This window comes from Cotesia typhae, unplaced genomic scaffold (assembly GCF_013202065.1).
Source record: "Cotesia typhae breed Kobodo isofemale line unplaced genomic scaffold, CoteBio_Ctyphae contig_20, whole genome shotgun sequence".
NCBI classification, from domain to species: domain Eukaryota; kingdom Metazoa; phylum Arthropoda; class Insecta; order Hymenoptera; family Braconidae; genus Cotesia; species Cotesia typhae.
This window is the reverse complement of record NW_027423725.1, coordinates 4,357,489-4,375,937: the sequence shown is the minus strand read 5'-3', so window position 1 is coordinate 4,375,937 and position 18,449 is coordinate 4,357,489. Positions and strand designations below refer to the sequence as shown.

At 33.8% G+C, this 18,449-nt stretch overlaps 3 protein-coding genes across 3 annotated transcripts; all 3 read left to right on the top strand.

Moving 5' to 3' along the window:
• The first annotated feature begins 7,416 nt into the window (after nt 1-7,416).
• Nucleotides 7,417-8,585, top strand: LOC141538315 (uncharacterized). Its single transcript, XM_074259698.1, has 2 exons — nt 7,417-7,972; nt 8,435-8,585. Exons 1-2 carry the CDS (start codon nt 7,647-7,649, stop codon nt 8,436-8,438), a joined length of 330 nt encoding a protein of 109 aa, XP_074115799.1. The 5' UTR covers nt 7,417-7,646; the 3' UTR covers nt 8,439-8,585.
• A 4,585-nt stretch (nt 8,586-13,170) lies between these two features.
• Nucleotides 13,171-14,462, top strand: LOC141537987 (uncharacterized). Its single transcript, XM_074259220.1, has 2 exons — nt 13,171-13,913; nt 14,262-14,462. Exon 1 carries the CDS (start codon nt 13,171-13,173, stop codon nt 13,780-13,782), a length of 612 nt encoding a protein of 203 aa, XP_074115321.1. The 3' UTR covers nt 13,783-13,913; nt 14,262-14,462.
• A 61-nt stretch (nt 14,463-14,523) lies between these two features.
• On the top strand, nt 14,524-17,777 carry LOC141537888 (uncharacterized). The gene is made up of 5 exons (XM_074259095.1): nt 14,524-14,787; nt 14,987-15,258; nt 15,350-15,463; nt 16,391-16,924; nt 17,062-17,777. The coding sequence occupies exons 1-5, from the start codon at nt 14,699-14,701 to the stop codon at nt 17,775-17,777; spliced, it is 1,725 nt and encodes a 574-aa protein (XP_074115196.1). The 5' UTR covers nt 14,524-14,698.
• The last annotated feature ends 672 nt before the right edge of the window (nt 17,778-18,449 follow it).

The following is an 18,449-nucleotide window of genomic DNA, read 5'->3' as shown; positions in this document are numbered from 1 at the left end:
ACGATCCAAACAGGACTATTATAAGGAGACTCTGACGGTGCGAGGACGCCTGTTTTCAATCCCTCCCTGACTTGATTATCTAGTTCTGCCTTAAGGGCCTGTGGGATTCTGTATTGTTTAATTGTTATTGGACGATCACTGAGTGTAGGTATCCTATGTGAATAGTTTCCGGAATAGCTTAGAGGTTCTCCGGGTATATAAAACCTATCCGCGTATTTTCTTATTATTTTTTCGACGTGAGACCTTTCCCGGTCATCTAGATACTCTAGACGTAACAAGGGTTTAATTTTTTCAAAACGTTCAAGATCTTTGTGATCTTGAACAATGTTGAAGATACGTTTAGTAATATTATGACTTTTATGTAAATCCTCCTGATCAATGGCAGGGGATATTCCTATTCTCTCAATCTCGCGAATTGTTAAAGTGGGGATTCTAATTGCCACCTCGTCCTCCGTAGTATTATAAATCTGGAGATAAGCGCGATTGTTTTTTATTGAAACTAAACAGCTTCCCGCGAATACCCCTTTACATAATTTTAGCTTAGGAATATACCCTTCTCTAATTTGGGGATTACTGACCTTAACATAAAATGTCGATTCGCTACGCGGTGGTATATACATAACCCCATTCGTTACCTTATTAGCTTGTTTGAACGGATACTTTCGGTTATCTATTTCGAATATTTTATTTTCGTAATCGATCTTTGCGCCGTGTGTCGCGAAAAATTCTGAGCCTACCAAACCGGCGTGGGGAATGGGCATCTCGTCGGGAACTACGTAACATACAGCCTGTTTTCCGAATAGTTTAATCCGCACGCTACCTAAGGTGTATACCGGAACATTAGCTATCCCATGTAATTCTACTAGATTTTCCTTGTCAATTTTTACATTATCATCTAAATAGCCTAGTTTAATTAAATTTGGCGATGCACCAGAATCCAACATCATGATGACATCACCAGTCTTAGATGATCTACTTGCTATAGAATACGGTAAATTATCTAAATCTAAATCTAAATCTATTTTATTTATTCGGAATCGGTTTCGGCTGTTACTTCCTGGATCGAGTTCACAGGTTGTGACGGTCGGTTGCTTCTTCCCGCATCCCTGGGAAAAGACGTTTGTGGGACCGTTTGTAAATAGTTAGCCGTTTGTTGTAATACCCGACATTCTTCGGTATTGTGGGTATTATTTTTGTGATAATCGCAAAATTTGTTAGCTCGGAATTGATTAGTTTGCGATTGATTTGGCGGTTGATTAGCGGGGAATTGGTTCATTAATTGACTCGGGATAGACCGTCGATTAGGATTTTCCTCGCAATACCGAGCGGTGTGTCCCCGGCCTCCACATAATTGACATCGTACATTCGCGTAAGGGTTCTCCGGTGTCGCGACGTTAATTTCTGGACAGTTTTTCGCGGTGTGTCCCTTCGTGAAACAAACTTGACACGTTATGTCCGGGCAATTCCTGGCGAAATGTCCGGGTTTCTTGCACTTACGGCATATATCTTGATCGCTCGCGTTACTAGGTTTAGTATTGTTTCCGTACGGGTTTTTGTTTTGACCCACGGGTTTATTTGGCGTGGATTTCCCGGGTGTCTCGACAGCGAAATTCACGGTTTTGCTACCCTTACCCGCATCTTCCTTTTTCGATTCCTTTTTCTTTTCCGAATTGGGATCGCGACGTAGTTCTTTACGGGCATTTAACTTCTTTTCTATTTTGATGGCCTTTGTGAGAGCCTCCTCTACATTAGCGCATGCCGTCATGCGTTGGTCAATTTCGTTATTCAAGTTTTGCACGAAACATTCAGCGATAGAATTTTCGATTTTTTCTTTAAAATCATTTTCCACGGCAGCTGCTATATCCGGGTTATCAGCTTTATAACATTCGGTTATTTCGCGCCCCTTTTTCCGCAACCGATTCGCGAAGTCAACTACCGATTCTCCATCCTTCTGATATATCCGACCGAGCTCTCCCTGGAGTTGAAATAATGATTTATTCGGAACGTAAATTTTCTTTAAGGCAGTAGTCAGGAGGGCGACCGTCTCCGGAATAGTAGAATTTAATGAGGCTTTTACTTTGTTACCGAGTTTGCTCCCGTAAATTAATTTTACGAGGTTGCCTTCAGCTCCATCTGGTAAAACGGTCTTCGCTTCTTTACAGCAACTAAGAAAATCCAAAAGTTCGTTGGGGTTTCCTTCGAATTTAGGCACGAACGAGAGTGCATCGTTTAGTGAGATATTCTGATTCGACGACAGAGCCATATTGTCCGGCGCTGGTGGTACTGGATCGAGAACTGGATCAACGACTTGCGGTAAAGCACCGAGATTATTATCTACCGGATTGGGAACTAGATCAACGATTTGCGGTTGGATTTGGGAATTCGCAGGTGGGACAACTAGAGTTTTCTCTGCCGGGTTTGTTTCTCCCTCAGAGTCTTCGTCACTCGATATCCCTGGAAAGCCCGAAGTACCTAAACCCGAATCGATAAATGTAAGATTGTGTTTCTTTTTAGGCTTGGTTAGAGGTAAGCCTGGCAGTAGGTTTTGACTTCCCTGACTCCGTAACGCCCGTTTGTCGTCATCCGACATTTGTTCGCATGATTCGATTTTATTTGTGATTTTTAGAACACGAAAATATATTAGCCTAGAAGATTCTTAGTCCCGATATCTAATCTAAATCGATAATTGGTACCCAGCCTGTCCCGTCTACTTTGAGAGATAGGGGACAAGGTTGTGGACTTAAAATTCGAATTTTCGGTATTATTATCTTTACCCCCTTTTTGTATGTTCGTTTATTAGTTTTGCGGGGTGTTTTTCTTTCTTTTTGATTTCGTCCTTTTACTAGTAACCCTAAAGGATCTGTTTCCGGAAATCGTACCCGTGGTAAATATAAACCAGTATCTATCTCCCCTTCAGAATTATTTAAAATGACTATCTTTAGACGACGCTGGACCTTTTTAATGTTAGTTATTTGGGGTCGAGGTGTATTTTTAGCTACTTTTTCATTTTCTTTGGAATGTTGTAAATTCTCGCGGTTTCGTCGTGCCTGTATACGACGGCCTGCTCTATGTCCTCTCTTTGTTTTTGGCATAAGATGTTAGACTGCTAGGGCCAGTACGCTTTAGCAAGCGCGGCCGGCGAGAAATACAAAAGAAAAATAGAACTCGTGCGCTATAGAAAGCGCGACCAGTTATATAATAGAAAAATTAAACAAATTAGGGCTAGTGCGCTATAGAAAGCGCGACCAGCTAGTAGTATAATAGAAAAATTAAACAAATTAGGGCTAGTGCGCTATAGGAAGCGCGACCAGTTAGTAGTATAATAGAAAAATTAAACAAATTAGGGCTAGTGCGCTATAGAAAGCGCGACCAGTTAGTAGTATAATAGAAAAATTAAACAAATTAGGGCTAGTGCGCTATAGGAAGCGCGACCAGCTAGTAGTATAATAGAAAAATTAAACAAATTAGGGCTAGTGCGCTATAGGAAGCGCGACCAGTTAGTAGTATAATAGAAAAATTAAACAAATTAGGGCTAGTGCGCTATAGAAAGCGCGACCAGTTAGTAGTATAATAGAAAAATTAAACAAATTAGGGCTAGTGCGCTATAGGAAGCGCGACCAGTTAGTAGTATAATAGAAAAATTAAACAAATTAGGGCTAGTGCGCTATAGAAAGCGCGACCAGTTAGTAGTATAATAGAAAAATTAAACAAATTAGGGCTAGTGCGCTATAGGAAGCGCGACCAGCTAGTAATGCAATAGATGAGATAGATGGTTAGTTTAATATCTATGCCGATTTATTATTTCGTTTTCCAGACAAAATTATTAACGTCCCTGTTCGAGCGCCAATTTGTTACGTCCAATTTTGGACTTGTTTAATTAATTTAATTTCGGCCCAAGCCTTTCGGCCTATAGACCGGGATCTTATTTTTAATTTTGTCTGGAAAGGTTGTATAGAATAATTCAATTAGATTCTTTAATTATTTAGATATATTCAACAAAAAAACTAATGAAATTCAAAATACATAAAATAACTTATAGCTAGTACAATACCTCAATTTTCACTGATAACTTATTTAATTATTGAAAAGATACAAAAAGGAATGACCACATTTCTATAGACTTTCGAACACAAGCAATAAGATCACGTTTTAGACAAAAATCTTTAATATGACTTTAAAATGACTCAAATTACTTTTCAGAACTCAAAAGCTTGGCAGTGCTTGGACAATTTATTGAGAGAAAAAAAAATTTCAAGAGTGACTGAACCGAAAATTTTATAGACGCTGATCCGTTTAGCGGATCCAAAAATTTTAACAGCAACTGAACCGTTCACTAGGGGTTCGGGATTTTTAGTCGACCGTTTTGGGGAAAACGTGTCTTTTTATAGTTTTCGAGTCATGTCCGAATTGTGTCTTTTCTGAGAGAGCTTCCATCCAATGAGGATGCAGTTTTCCAGTTTCAGGCCCCATTCCTTTCGGAAAAGCGAATAGGACCCGCCCTAATGCAGGCCTGTGTGTGTACGCACCCACACACATACCGACATGTACATATTTTTATTTTATTTAAAAGTAACTAAAAAAATTTAAGTTCGAATATTTGAATATAACAATGAAAATATAAATTTTATCCTAACAACCTTATTAACAATCGGTTTTACAAAAATTTATTTTATTTTAATGATAAATCCTTTATTTATAAAAATTAATTATTATTCTTTAAAATAGAAAAATAAGAATTCACCAATTACATAAAATTTTGCTTTTAGATAATTCTCTCATTTTATTTCACAATTGAATATCATTTATTAACAATTGTGAGGTTTTAGTCATTGGGAAGTAATAATTTTAATTGATTTTAATATAAAAAAAAATTCGACTAAATTATTTTATTTATGGAAGTTTCTCCTTTAGTTTTGAATTTTCAAAAATTTGTCATGGAAACAATTTCAATAAATTTTGGATATTTAAATTTTATATAGAAACAAATATTAAAGGTTGATAGTTTTAGAATGGGTATTTGATTAATTCTAGACATTAAAATTTATTTTAATCAGAATCGTAAAATAGAATTTATTTTAGAATTTAATTAGGGTCTATTCAGGAATTGAAAATTTATTTGAAATCTTATTGGAGGTTAAAAATAGAATTTATCTTAGAATTTGTTTAAAATATCTTTAGAAGTTAAAAATAGAATCTTATTCTAAATATTAGTTTAGGTAGGTTGAAGCAAAAAAAATTTTATGATGGGGATTTAATTTTAAACACATTTTTAAGAGAGAAAAAAAAAATAAAACTTATACGTTACACAAAAAAAAAAAAAATGGTGTAACTTAACATTTTTTCTTCTCTAAATTATAAAAAAAAAAAAAAAAAAACTTTAGTGAGAGGAAAAAAAAAGATAAAATTATTAGATAGACATAGTTTTAGTCTTATTATATTTGTTAATGCTATCTTAGATGCACATCTGGATAAGATATTCTTTCAATTTTTATTGTTTCAAAGAGGCTCTTATACGAAGGTCATTTAAGAATGCATTAACAGTTTATTTTTAAGTTTCTCTTTAAGAGGAAAAAAAAAATTATTATGTTTTATGGTCACCAGATGTAGAGGAAAAAAAATTTAAAATAAAAATAAAAAAAAATAATAAAATAGAATATCGGTAATTTCCCCGGATATAACACTATAGAGAAGATGAGTTTTTTAAATTAATTTTATAAACAACAAAACTATGTTATGAGCTAAAAAATAAATTTAATTACCTACCTGAGAAGAAATAATCAGATTTCTTAAAGTGCAAGGAACAAACTTGCATATTATCCGAAATCCTCTTTCCTATTTTTAAAACTTTTTGCCAAATTTTTCGACAGTCCATTTTCACATCCGTTCCGAAAATGTCTTGAATTTTAATGAAATTTTCATTTTCCTTTGGAAAATGATGAAACCGAACGTCAAAATCCTTGCAAGCCTTACTGTGACACCCATACACACTACAAAATGTTTTATGTTTATTTTCTTTTGGCGGAAAGCGTACTCCCAACGAATCATCGACACTGTCCATCATTACATATATTTTTTTTTAATTAAAAATAGATTTAATTGCAAATATAACGTTTGTTTACTACTACAGTTTATAATGTTATTATGACAGCTGACCTGGTTTCAGTAGTTTCAACTTGAGCCACCAGACGGCAATACCAGTTCTTACCATTTACCAATAGATGATGTTAACAAAATAGAAAAATCAGAAGAAGATAGACATGAAAGGATAAATAAATTAATAGAATCACTTCATCTTGAGGGCTTAAACACTGAAGAAAGGAATAGTATAGTACGAATAATATCAAAATACCCCTATCAATTTTATCTACCGGGTGATAAATTAATAGGAACTAATGTAATTAAACATAAAATCATAACGACTGATGAGGTACCTATTAATACAAGGCAATACAGGTACCCTCAGGTACATAAAGAAGAAATTCAGAGACAAATAAAGGAAATGCTAGAGGGTGGCATAATAGAATCGAGTAATTCTCCGTATAATTCTCCCGTCTGAATCGTAAGTAAAAAACCCAGTTCAATTGGAGAAAAAAGGTGGCGGGTTGTCATTGATTTTCGTAATTTGAATGAAAAAACTGTTGGTGATGCTTATCCTCTTCCTAATATCGTAGAAATTTTGGATCAACTGGGAGGGGCTAAGTATTTCTCGGTATTTGATTTAGAGTCAGGTTTTCATGAGATTTTTATGGACGAACTAGATAAAATTAAAACTGTTTTCTCTACTCCTAATGGTCATTATCAATTCAGACGGATGCCATTTGGTTTAAAGAACTCTCCTAGTACGTTCCAAAGACTCATGAACAATATATTGTCAGGGTTACAAGGAATAGAATTATTCGTATATCTCGACGATATTGTCATTTATGCTGTCTCCCTAAAAGATCATGAAAGAAAGTTAATGAAGTTGTTAGGTAGACTTCAAACAGCCCGACTATTACTACAACCTGACAAATGTCGTTTTCTCCAGACGAGCGTTAACTATTTAGGACATGTAATTAGTCAGGATGGGTTGTGTCCAGATCCTGGCAAAATAAATGCGGTCAAAAACTTTCCTGTACCGATAATGCTAGGAAGATAAAAGAGTTTTTAGGTTTAATAGGATATTATCGACGATTTATACCTAATTTTGCATCAATGTCTCGTCCTTTAACTCAGCTTTTGAAAAAGGGACAGCTGTTTTGCTGGTCCGATGAAAGACAAAGAGCATTTGAAAATTTAAGAGACATGCTGTTGTAACGGGTATTTTTCCGGTTTCCAAAAGGAGTGAATTTTAATCGTTGTTGATTTGGATAACACTTCCTCAAGTCTCTAGCTCGAATGAAATCTCGCCGGAGTCCAGGATCTTTTTTAGGGATAGCTTATTACTTATAAATGAGATTTGAGCCTGATTATGTTTGGTACTCTATTTATTTAAAATAACAAGCAACAAATATCGAAATTTAACTTATAAAATTTACAACCTTTATATCAAACATTACTATATCGTACATAACCCACACACACCGTTTTGTTTTCCCGTTTTTCAGTGCCATCTGGTGGCCAAACTCTATCTACTACCTTTACGCAGTAGTATTCCTATTTTACCGATGGTTGCACGACCTTACCTGCCCTTAATCCCGTCTGGGTGCTTGGAAAGCAACCCTTCCCGGCCCTACTTGTCCCTAGTTCCCTCCGGGTGCTTGGAAAGCAACCCTTCCCGGCCCTACTTGCCCCTAGTTCCCTCCGGGTGCTTGGAAAGCAACCCTTCCCGGCCCTACTTGCCCCTAGTTCCCTCCGGGTGCTTGGAAAGCAACCCTTCCCGGCCCTACTTGCCCCTAGTCCAGGCTGGGTGCTTGGAAAGCAACCCTTCCCGGTGGCCAAATTTCCCCCAATGGACAAGTCAGCACTTACCTGGTTCCTGGTCGGAGACAAGGTACGAGTTCCTTGATTACTTCCTAGTGAATGGTCTTCTACTGGGAAGGTTATAACCACTGGGAAACTTGGTTGCTTTTCCCGTCACTAAAAATCGCTTTTGGCATTTCCCAGACCTTTCTCCAAGAGTGAAAGATCTGGGAAAATTATCGCCATCTATCGCTCTTCGCCAAACTTCAGATTTTTAATTATTTAAATCTGATGAGATATTAAATTCACTCATCAATTTCGTTCGATTACCAAAAATTTCATACAAAAATCATTCCCATACAAAAAGTCATTCGGGACTTAAAAAAAAATAACATTTGTCAAATAATAGATTTCTACCAAAACAATTTCCCATACTAATTCTATCTCTGGGACTTAGTAAAAAAAACTTAATTTCGCACTGAAATTAATTAATTAAATTATTATTCAGATAATTAAAATCTGTTTGAAGATTTTAATTAAATCTTTCTTTCAGGTAAAATTGATTTTTGTTCTTTTTAAAAGAACAAAAATTATCGCCACGCAGTCTCGCTTATATTAGCTTGCCGGTTTTTACTGCAAGCGAACGAGCGGCGGAATTCTTCGCCACCTCTCGCCGCGGTGGCGTACTCAACCATTCGCGCGCATTTTCAAATAAATCTCAGTCAAGTATTTAAAATTAACTAAACTTTTTCATTAAACAAAGAAATGTAAATGAACCATTATATAAAAAAAAAACATCTTTAGTATATTAAATATACTCCGGTATTAATAATGACAAGAACGATAATAATAATAGTAATAATAATAATAGTAATAATAACGATGATAACAATAGTAATAATAGCGATAATAACAATAGTAATAATAAATTCCATTGCTCTGCCGTCTCGCTCGCACTCACTTTTTACCATCACACTGTGTCGAGAACCCATTTTACAGTTCCCTGATTTTACAAAACCATTTATTGTGACTACTAATGCTTCTTTTTATGCTCTTGGTGCTGTTCTCAGTCAAGGAGAAATAGGGAAGGATCTACCCATTGCTTATGCATCAAAATTGCTAAAAGGAGCAGAATTAAATTACTCTGTTATTGAAAAAGAATTATTCGCTATTGTTTTCGCGGTAAAACATTATCGACCTTATCTATTTGGTAGAAAGTTCTATTTAGTTACTGATCACAGACCGTTGGTGTGGGCTCATAGAATTAAGGACCCTACCTCCCGACTTCTACACTGGCTATTAAAACTACGAGATTATCAGTATGATGTAATTTATAAACCGGGACGATTAAATTCAAATGCGGATGCTCTTTCCAGAAATCCTGTTGACATTAAATTAATTAATAATGTTACTCTGACTCAAAGTTTAAAATTTAACGAATCACTTCTTAAAGATGAGGTTAATAAAATAGAATTGAATGAAAAGTTTAATGATAAAGACAAAGTTTTACCCGTAAAAGAGAATGATGCATCAATGTTGAAACAAAGCGGAATTCTGAAGGAGAGTGATGCTTTTCCATCAATTTATCGACCTGTTGTCATTGACGAAAACAGACCTCCAACAGAGGCAGTACTCTTGGTCCAGGGAGATGAGTGGATGAATATAAAAGGAGCATACCCTACAGAAAAGCCGGAAAAAGTATTAGATTGAGTAGATAAAGTACCCGCAATTGTTTTGCCAAGCTCAAAGTGGGCATGGAGTAGTGAGCGCTCCATGCAAAAGATGCCAGAGAGGACGTCCTCGCCCCCAGATATGTCTGATGTTGTAAAGATATTGAATGTGCATGCTAAAGTACTAACATATGACTCATCTAAAAGAAGTGAAATAGAGAATGATTTAACTAAAAATACATTATTAACCAGTGTAGACGGTTGTGAGCGTCGGGCCTCTTTGTATCTAACTGAGAGTGATTCAGAAAACGATTCCTTTAACAACAATGATTCTTTTCCTGAACCTATTTCTGATGATGATCTTTACCCCTCTGAGGATGAAATTAATCAAACTCCTGAAGCTGTGGGTCAGCTAGCAAAACGTTTTAAGAAGTCAACTTTACCTGATGTATTTTCCGAAACTAAAGATGGTGTATTTATGAAAAAAGACAACATTGCTCATTTTTGGTTTGCAGATTTTAAGTCGAAAAGCCCTGTAACCGAGGAACTTATAAATAAAAATTATATAAATATTGGAGAATTTCCTAAACAGTTAGAAGTAGGTGAAGTAATAATTTCTAAAAAGAATAGTTTTCATATTTTTACAGTAATAATTAAATTTAAGTCAGAAAATAAAACTCAGTTAAATGATGTTCTTACGGGTATTACTAACTTAAAAGAAACTATGGATTATTTTAATGTAAAGATTGTTAGAATAGCAAGAACAGGGGATGCTCTCGATAAATTACCATGGAGAAATATAAATTCACACCTAACAAAAACTTTTCCGGAAGGTTACTACGTAACGCTTTGTTTAAATCAAATTGAAATTCCTCCGGTTGAGCGTAGACTAGAAATCATTCGGAAACACACGAGTCCGCAGTAGGGGGTCATAAAGGTATTGTGAAAACATATGGCCGCATAAGACAACAATATTACTGGGAAAATATGAAAGTGGAAGTACAGAATTTTATTAAACATTGTATTTTGTGTCAGAGCAACAAATTAGTACGAGTTAAAACTAGACAGCCCATGGTAATAACTGATACACCCCAAGTCGCTTTTGAAAAAATTGCTCTTGATATTGTTGGTCCATTACCCGTAACCACTTCCGGTAATAAATATGTTCTAACTATTCAAGATAGTCTTACAAAATACTCTTTGGCAATTCCTTTAGCTGAAACTACTGCTGGAAATATTGCTAAAGTTTTCGCAGAAAATTTTATTTGTCTTTTTGGTTGTCTTGAATCTATTTTAACCGATCAAGGTAAAAATTTTACAGGTCTAGTTATGAAACATTTGGCGAAATTATTTAAAATTAGAAAAATTCAAACTACGGCATTTCATCCCCAAACAAATGGATCTTTAGAAAGAAGTCATTTAGTATTGGTTGAGTATTTAAGAAACTTTATTGATCAAAACCGCGATTGGGATACTTGGTTGAAGTATGCAATGTTTTCTTACAATACATCCATTCATGAAGGCACAGGTTTTACCCCTCATGAACTGATATTTGGAGGAATTGCAAAATTTCCATCTAGTTTTACTCGAGACAGTAATGTTACAACGTATGTTGATTATTTAGGAGATTTAGTATTAAAATTGAGAGAGACTCAGTCAAAAGCAGCTATGAATTTAGATAAAGCCAAATTAAAGTCAAAAGAATATTATGATCGCCGAGTAAATCCTAAGGAATTTTCTGAAGGAGACTGGGTATTTTTAGTGAATGATGCGAAAACAAATAAACTTGATCCTAATTATACTGGTCCGTATAAAATTTTTAGAAGTTTTTAATAACGAAAATGTATCAATTCAAATAACTGCTTCTCGTACAAAGGTCGTACATACTAATAAGTTAAAGCTGGCATATCTATAAGAAGGTCACTAAGGTTATAAGTAATAAAAATGAGTAAAGACATAGAACTGTAATCAAATTTGGTAAATTATATTGTATGTATGTATTTAAGTATAAGTATGCTAGTAGGATATGATTATCTAGATTTATGTACTCAAGGTTGTAAATATTATATCTAATGACGAATGGAGATATAATTTCTTTTTTAGACGACTTTCGATCATCATTTTAGTACAAAATAATATAAATTTAACATAATTTTATTATTTAAACATCGAGTATTCATCGAGTTAAGTTACTATTTAAGGGGCACACCTAGTGTGAAATTTCGAAAAAGTCGATTTTTTTTCTTATTTCGGTAGATTACACCTTTAAAAATAACATATTAAAATTTCAAATCGATATCTCAAATAGTTTTTGAGTTATAACATTTTAAAGAGCAGCCGCTCGGCAGCTAGAGTGTCATTAGCTGCGAGACGTACCTGAAGTATTGTTCAGAGTCTACTGTTTCTTCCAGCCCCTATAACACGATTCCAGTTTCTATTGTTGGCTCTCAGGTATACAAAAATATATCATTATAATAATTTCTAGAAATTTCTAGAAATTTTTCGTTTACTGCCACGTAAATTATTTTCGGAGCAGACACATTTAGTTTCATTGTGATCGTTGTATCGAGCGCATCATAATTTTACACGTGCTATTTTCTTGAAAATGAGTGATCAATCTTCATATTCAAATAAAAAAGGAACTCACAATGTTCCTAAGCATCGATCAATTGCGAAAAAACGTAAGTTTACCGGAAATAGATTTACATTTGAGCAATCTACTGCGAATACCAGTACGTCCGCAGAAAAGTTATTACAAAATAATGACAATAATGTTGTGATTGACCCATCTCATGGATATTGTATTTTGCAATTTTTATCAGTTTTTAGTGCAATTAGTAATTTAGTGGTGTGTAAAACCTGTCAAAAAAAAGTTACTTTCAATCAAGCAAGTTCAAGAGGCCTAGGGTTCAAAATTGCTATTATTTGTGAATGTGGCAATTCGTATATTAATTCTGGACCAATGATTAATAATGCATTTGAAATAAATAAACGTATTGTTGCTGTGATGCGTCTATTGGGCATCGGAATAAATGGGATAAATTTTTTCTGTGGATTAATGGATTTAGCATGCAAATTTTACGACCAAACTTTTGCGGGATGTTTTACGAATTTACAGATTGCAGCCGAAACTGTTTGTAAGCTCAGTATGCAGCAAGCTATAAATGAAGAAAAAGAGCTTACATTAAAGAAAGAAAATTCGGAGACAAATTTGACTGTTAGCGGCGATGGTACCTGGAAAAAACGTGGCCATACTTCCCGTTTTGGAGTAGTTACGCTGGCAGGAAAATACAGCAAGAAAATTCTTGATTCATGCGTAAAATCTACATATTGTCAGAGTTGTGTTTTTGGAAGAAAAAAAAAGATAGCGAACCTGAAGATTATGAGGAATGGCTATCATTACACGATGAAGAATGTGATGCCAATCATAAAGGATCTGCCTCAAAAATGGAAGTGGATAGTGTAAAAGACATGTTTGGTCGTTCCATTAGTAAATATGGTGTAAAATATACCCGCTATATTGGTGATGGTGATAGCGCTACCCACAAAGGACTTATAGATTTGAATCCTTATGATATTCCTGTTGCTAAATTGGAATGCTATCTACATGTGAAAAAGAATGGGAACACGTTGCCGAAGTGTAAATAACATTAATAAGAAATTAGGAGGAAAAAGTAAAACATCACAAAAGTTAACTGTAAATTTTATAAATAAACTCCAAAAATATTATGGTTTAGCAATTATGAGGAATCAAGATAATGTAGATGAAATGTATAAAGCAATCTGGGCAACATTTTATTATTTCTGTTCAACTGACAAAAACCCAAATCATAAAAATTGTCCAGAAGGCGCTGAAAGTTGGTGCGCTTATCGCCGCGCGGAAGCTGAAGGAATCACTAGTACATTTAAACACGATTACCTCCCACTGGATCCAGAAGTACAAGAAGCTATAAAACCTATTTATGAAGACTTATCTCGATATGAATTGCTTGATAGATGTAAAGGTAACAATACTCAAAACAACAATGAAAGCTACAACGGTTTACTTTGGCACTTTTCACCCAAGCATCTTCATAATGGCTTCAAAACTATTGAATTGTCAAATAATTTTGCAACTGCAATATTTAATGACGGTTATTCGTCAATTTTGAAGATATTCAATGTAATGGGAGTGATAGTTGGACCTGCAGCAAGAGATTTTGCGGCTCTTAAGGACGACACGAGAATATGAATCGCTGATTATCGCCAAAGGGCTTCTTCAAAAGAAGGTCGATCATCTCGAAGAAAAGCTTCTTCAGCTGAACAAGCCCTTTTCGAAGAAGAGGAAGGTGTATTATATGGCCCTGGAATAGCAGATTAGCTGTAAATATGATTTTAAACCACTTATAACAGTGGAAACGATCATTTTATCTTTAAACGCGTTTTTCTCGAAACAGCATTTTCCGAATTTGCTGCAGTGATTACTCAAAAACAAATGATCCGATCACTATCGAATTTTTTTACATGTTCTATATATAGTTCTCCGTACAATGACCTATCGATTTTTTGATCTGATCAAAAATCGAATTTTCGCAGGCCACAAACGACCAAAATTTTAGGTAAAATTCGACTATTTTTTTAAAACGCCGCCATATTGTCAATTTTTGATTTTTTTATCGTAGGTCATTGTACAGACAATATTATCTAGTTTAACGAGATATTTTTTTTTAGATTTCATCCACGGAGAAGGCCGGAATCACTGCAGCAGTGAAGGACCTTTTTTTTTTCGCGCCGTTAGAGATCGACGATAACTTAAAAAATATTTAATTTTTTTCTTCAAAAATTTCATTATGTATTCTTAAAACATGTATAAATATATTCTTAAAATTTTAAAATAATTGATAAAGTATTTTTTTTAATAAAAATTCCCAAAAATCACGTTTTTTTTTAGGCCGTTACACTAGGTGTGCCCCAAAGAGTATAAGATAGAGGGGAAGGTCGCGTATACTGTTACGAATGCCATCTGATGTTTGTGTCCAAGTACTAAAGTACTGTCATGGCGGTTTAAAGTAATGCGTCATACTGGTAATACCAAAGTTGCTTGTAACGGCTAACAGCACTTGATTTTTATCTTAATATAAAATTTTTTTTAAACTAATTAAAAAAACATGGTTCGGTGTAATGTGAAAAGATGTCTAAGAAGACCAGAAAAAGATAAAGACCATTCTTTTTTTTTATGGCCAAAGGAAGAACGAATGTAAGTAATATAGGCATTAAATTTATAGCGTCTCAAAAGTAAGTTATTGATTATCGATCAACTTTTCTTGCTTGTAAATATTTATATCCTGTAAACTTGGTGTTGTTAAATGTTTTTATTTACATTAAATTACATAATATTAAAAATTTTGCTCGATGAAATTAGTGTTTTGAATTGATTTTTAAATTTTATTGTATAGACGCCAACAATGGAAGGACTTTGCTCAGTATAAAGGGTCTTCCAACAGTTTACGAATTTGTTCCGATCATTTTGAAAGACGTTATATCAAGAAAAATGCACCACCCAAACGACTATTAGTACCAAATGCTGTTCCTACTTTACTTCCGCCTGATAATATTTTGAAGATGCCCAAGAATATGCCAAAACCTCCTTTGACAAATTCAACTGCAAAAAATTTATTAGTAAACGTCAATAATGAAGAAGTTATATTTGAACGTCCGGCTTTGAAAGGTATTGTTTTAAAAATAATTTAAAGAAAAAATGAGAATTGTTGCAGTAGTAAAATAGAACAATATCGCTAATATCAATATTGTTGTTACAGATGAATGCTCGCATAATGACAGGGGCATTACTTTTGAAATACGCAAGGCTACTGATAATGAACCAGCTTTAATTAATATTGAAACAAATAGCTTTGTGAAAATTTCATTAAGAGGTAAGAAGTGCTTCTGCTTGCATTAGAAGCTGTGACTTAAATACAGGCAAAAAAATCAGTAAATTGCATTTAATATTTAAATTCATGATTTTTTTGCGTTTCTGTCGAGTAAAAGAAACTGGTGAAACGATAGAAAATGTAATAAATCCAAAAGTGAGGGGATAAAATGCAGAAGATATACTTCAAAAAAATCAAAAAAAAATTCTGTGATATTCAACTGAGAGATAGCATTTTGAAAATTATAACTATTGTAACAAGCAGCCTTACAATTTTTCCAAATTTTTATTATTTCAATGCCAATGAAAATGTGATATTTTGTTATTAATAATTGTAAATAATTAAAAATTATAGTAACTACTGTTTTAAAAATGTCTGAGCCCGAATTGTAAATATTATTTATTAGAATTTTTGTTACTACTGTTTCAAAAATATCTGAATCAAAATTGTAAATATTTTTTAGATTTTTTGTTTAAATAGCTTATTAAAATTTAAACACAAATTTTTAATTTTTGGTAAAAATAGAAAATATTTTAAATACCTTAAATTAACATTTTCTTATTTTGGAGATGATAAAATTGGAAAATTGTAAGTAACTTAATATTGTTCGAATTGCATTGTAATCAATCCCCGGAAACATGATAGATATTCCAGATTTACCGTAGCAATAGTGAACAGTATATAATAATTGCAACTTATTACAGCCTTATACGCATTAATACCAGTGTAAAATTTAGTGACAACATCAAAATAAAACTCGACAAAATTTACAATTAAGATTATTTGATTGTGAAGCCAATTCCTATCCTACTTAGTTTAATTTTTTTTCTGTCCCCACTTTTTCTACTAATCACAAACACAATAAGTTCATGAATCTTACAAAGCATCATCTATTACGTCATCAATTTTTTTTTTTTTTTTCATTACAAGACGAACGAGAAATTGGAAAATCAACGGAACCACTAAATCCAGAAGCAGTAATACGGCCAACTGATAGTCAAGAACCTAAATTTAATGCAGCAGAAAAACTTATCAATACTGTCGAGGCAGCCTCACAAAATGATACTTATATGCCCATATTGCCAACTAATTCTGAAGAACCGAAATCTAACGCAGCATTGGAAGAGTTGCCATTCAACAACAGGGCGGAAACGCTAAACTTGAATATTTCGCCTGAGATTCCTGCGCAATATAGTACACCTAAAAAGAATCATAAATTTATACGTAAGTTTGAACTTTTTCCAAAAAAAACACCGAGTCAAATAATGAAATCACCGAACGCAGTATCTTCTAAAGTTAAAAAAATTGAAATGTTAACGCCTAAATCTTTAAGGCTGCATAAAGGGGCTAGAACAATAGGTCGATTGCGAAGCCAAATTAACAGGATGGAGAAAAAATTTGCTGTAAAAAAAAAAATGAAGCAAGACGTTGAATCAATAATAAATGCGTCATCAAATTATTTGAGTAAAAAGCTTTAGTATTATTTGCAGCCCAATTACGCTTATCTGTGAAGAACAAATATGCTAAACGCTACAGTAACGAGGTGAAAGATATTGCATTGTCTATAAAATATCATTCCCCCAAAACTTATAAGCTTTTAGCGAAATTTCTACATATACCAACTATAAGGACTTTGAACGAATATCAAAAAGATTTTCCTACCACTCCAGGTTTAAATTTAACTGTATTAAATCAACTTAAAGATACGTTTGAAAAAAACAATACTGAAGATCGTCTTGTTAGTGTTTTATTCGACGAAATAAGTTTAGCCACTGAAGTTCACTATGATGCAGCCAAAGATATGTTCCACGGTTATGCTGATGATGGGGAAGAGCGTACGAATGAAATAGCGCATTGTGCATTAGTAGCAATGATAACTTGGATTAATAAACCAATGAAGCAAACGATTGGATATTGGTTTCTAGGAAAGAAAGGCAATTCAGCAAAAACTCACAAAATAATGGTTAATACTATTGAAAAATTGAATGAGACTGATCTTATCGTCAAATGTTTAATTTGCGATCAGGGAACTCGAAATACCGGACTGATAAAGAAGTACAAAATAACTAAAGATAAACCTTTCTTCGAGTTTACAGTTGGTGACGAAAAACGCAAGATTTATATCATTTTTGACCCTCCTCATTTAATCAAATCTTTTCGCAACAATCTATTTAACAAAAGATTTAAATACCGAGGTGGATACGTAGATTGGAAACTGATTTACAAAGTTTATTTGTTGAGTAACCAAATGAACATTAATTTTATTCCAAAATCAATGATCGTCATTTTGGAATGCAACAAAATGCAGCTAAAATGACTGTTTCACTAGCAACTCAAATTTTTTCAAATTCAATGTATTTAGCTTATCAAGCTTACAGAATGATAAAACCGAACGAATTTCCCGACAATGATACAACGGCAGATTTCTTATTGGACATGGATAAATTATTTGATTCACTTAACTCGCATCTTCTTCAACCAACAGTTAAATCAAAATTAAATTTTGCCATAACTGAGACATCTGGACACATAGAATTTTTAAATGAAATGTTGCTTCACTTTGCCGATAGCAAATTTGAAAAAAAAAATGATAAACAAAAAGCTATTCCACCGTGCATCACAGGAATTATGCTAACTATTAACAGTGTTTTAAAATTATCTGAAGAGCTAAGAAAAGAATATAATATTCCAGCATTGAAAACTAGGCGTTTGAATCAAGATCCTCTCGAAAATTTGTTTGCAGTTATTCGTCAACAAAATGGATGTTCAGTCAATCCTTCTACCAGATCATTCGAGACAGCTATAAAACAAAATTTTATTACGCAATTAACTAAAGTTTCCGAATCGGCAAACTGTCAAGATGACGGAAACATGATTTTTGCAAAATTAAACAAGCTCAGTGCTGCAATCGCCAAGCCACAAAAAAGTCAACTGTCTTTGCGAGAAGCCTTAATAGAAGCCTCCAATCCAATCAAAGAAATAGAAAAAG

Coding starts and splice junctions, on each gene's coding strand:
- LOC141538315 (XM_074259698.1), top strand. CDS start 7,647: ATGGTTGCACGACCTTACCTGCCCTTAATCCCGTCTGGGTGCTTGGAA.
- LOC141537987 (XM_074259220.1), top strand. CDS start 13,171: ATGGGAACACGTTGCCGAAGTGTAAATAACATTAATAAGAAATTAGGA.
- LOC141537888 (XM_074259095.1), top strand. CDS start 14,699: ATGGTTCGGTGTAATGTGAAAAGATGTCTAAGAAGACCAGAAAAAGAT. Junction 14,788..14,986: donor TGGCCAAAGGAAGAACGAAT/GTAAGTAATATA, acceptor TTTATTGTATAG/ACGCCAACAATGGAAGGACT. Junction 16,925..17,061: donor TGCGTCATCAAATTATTTGA/GTAAAAAGCTTT, acceptor ATAAGCTTTTAG/CGAAATTTCTACATATACCA.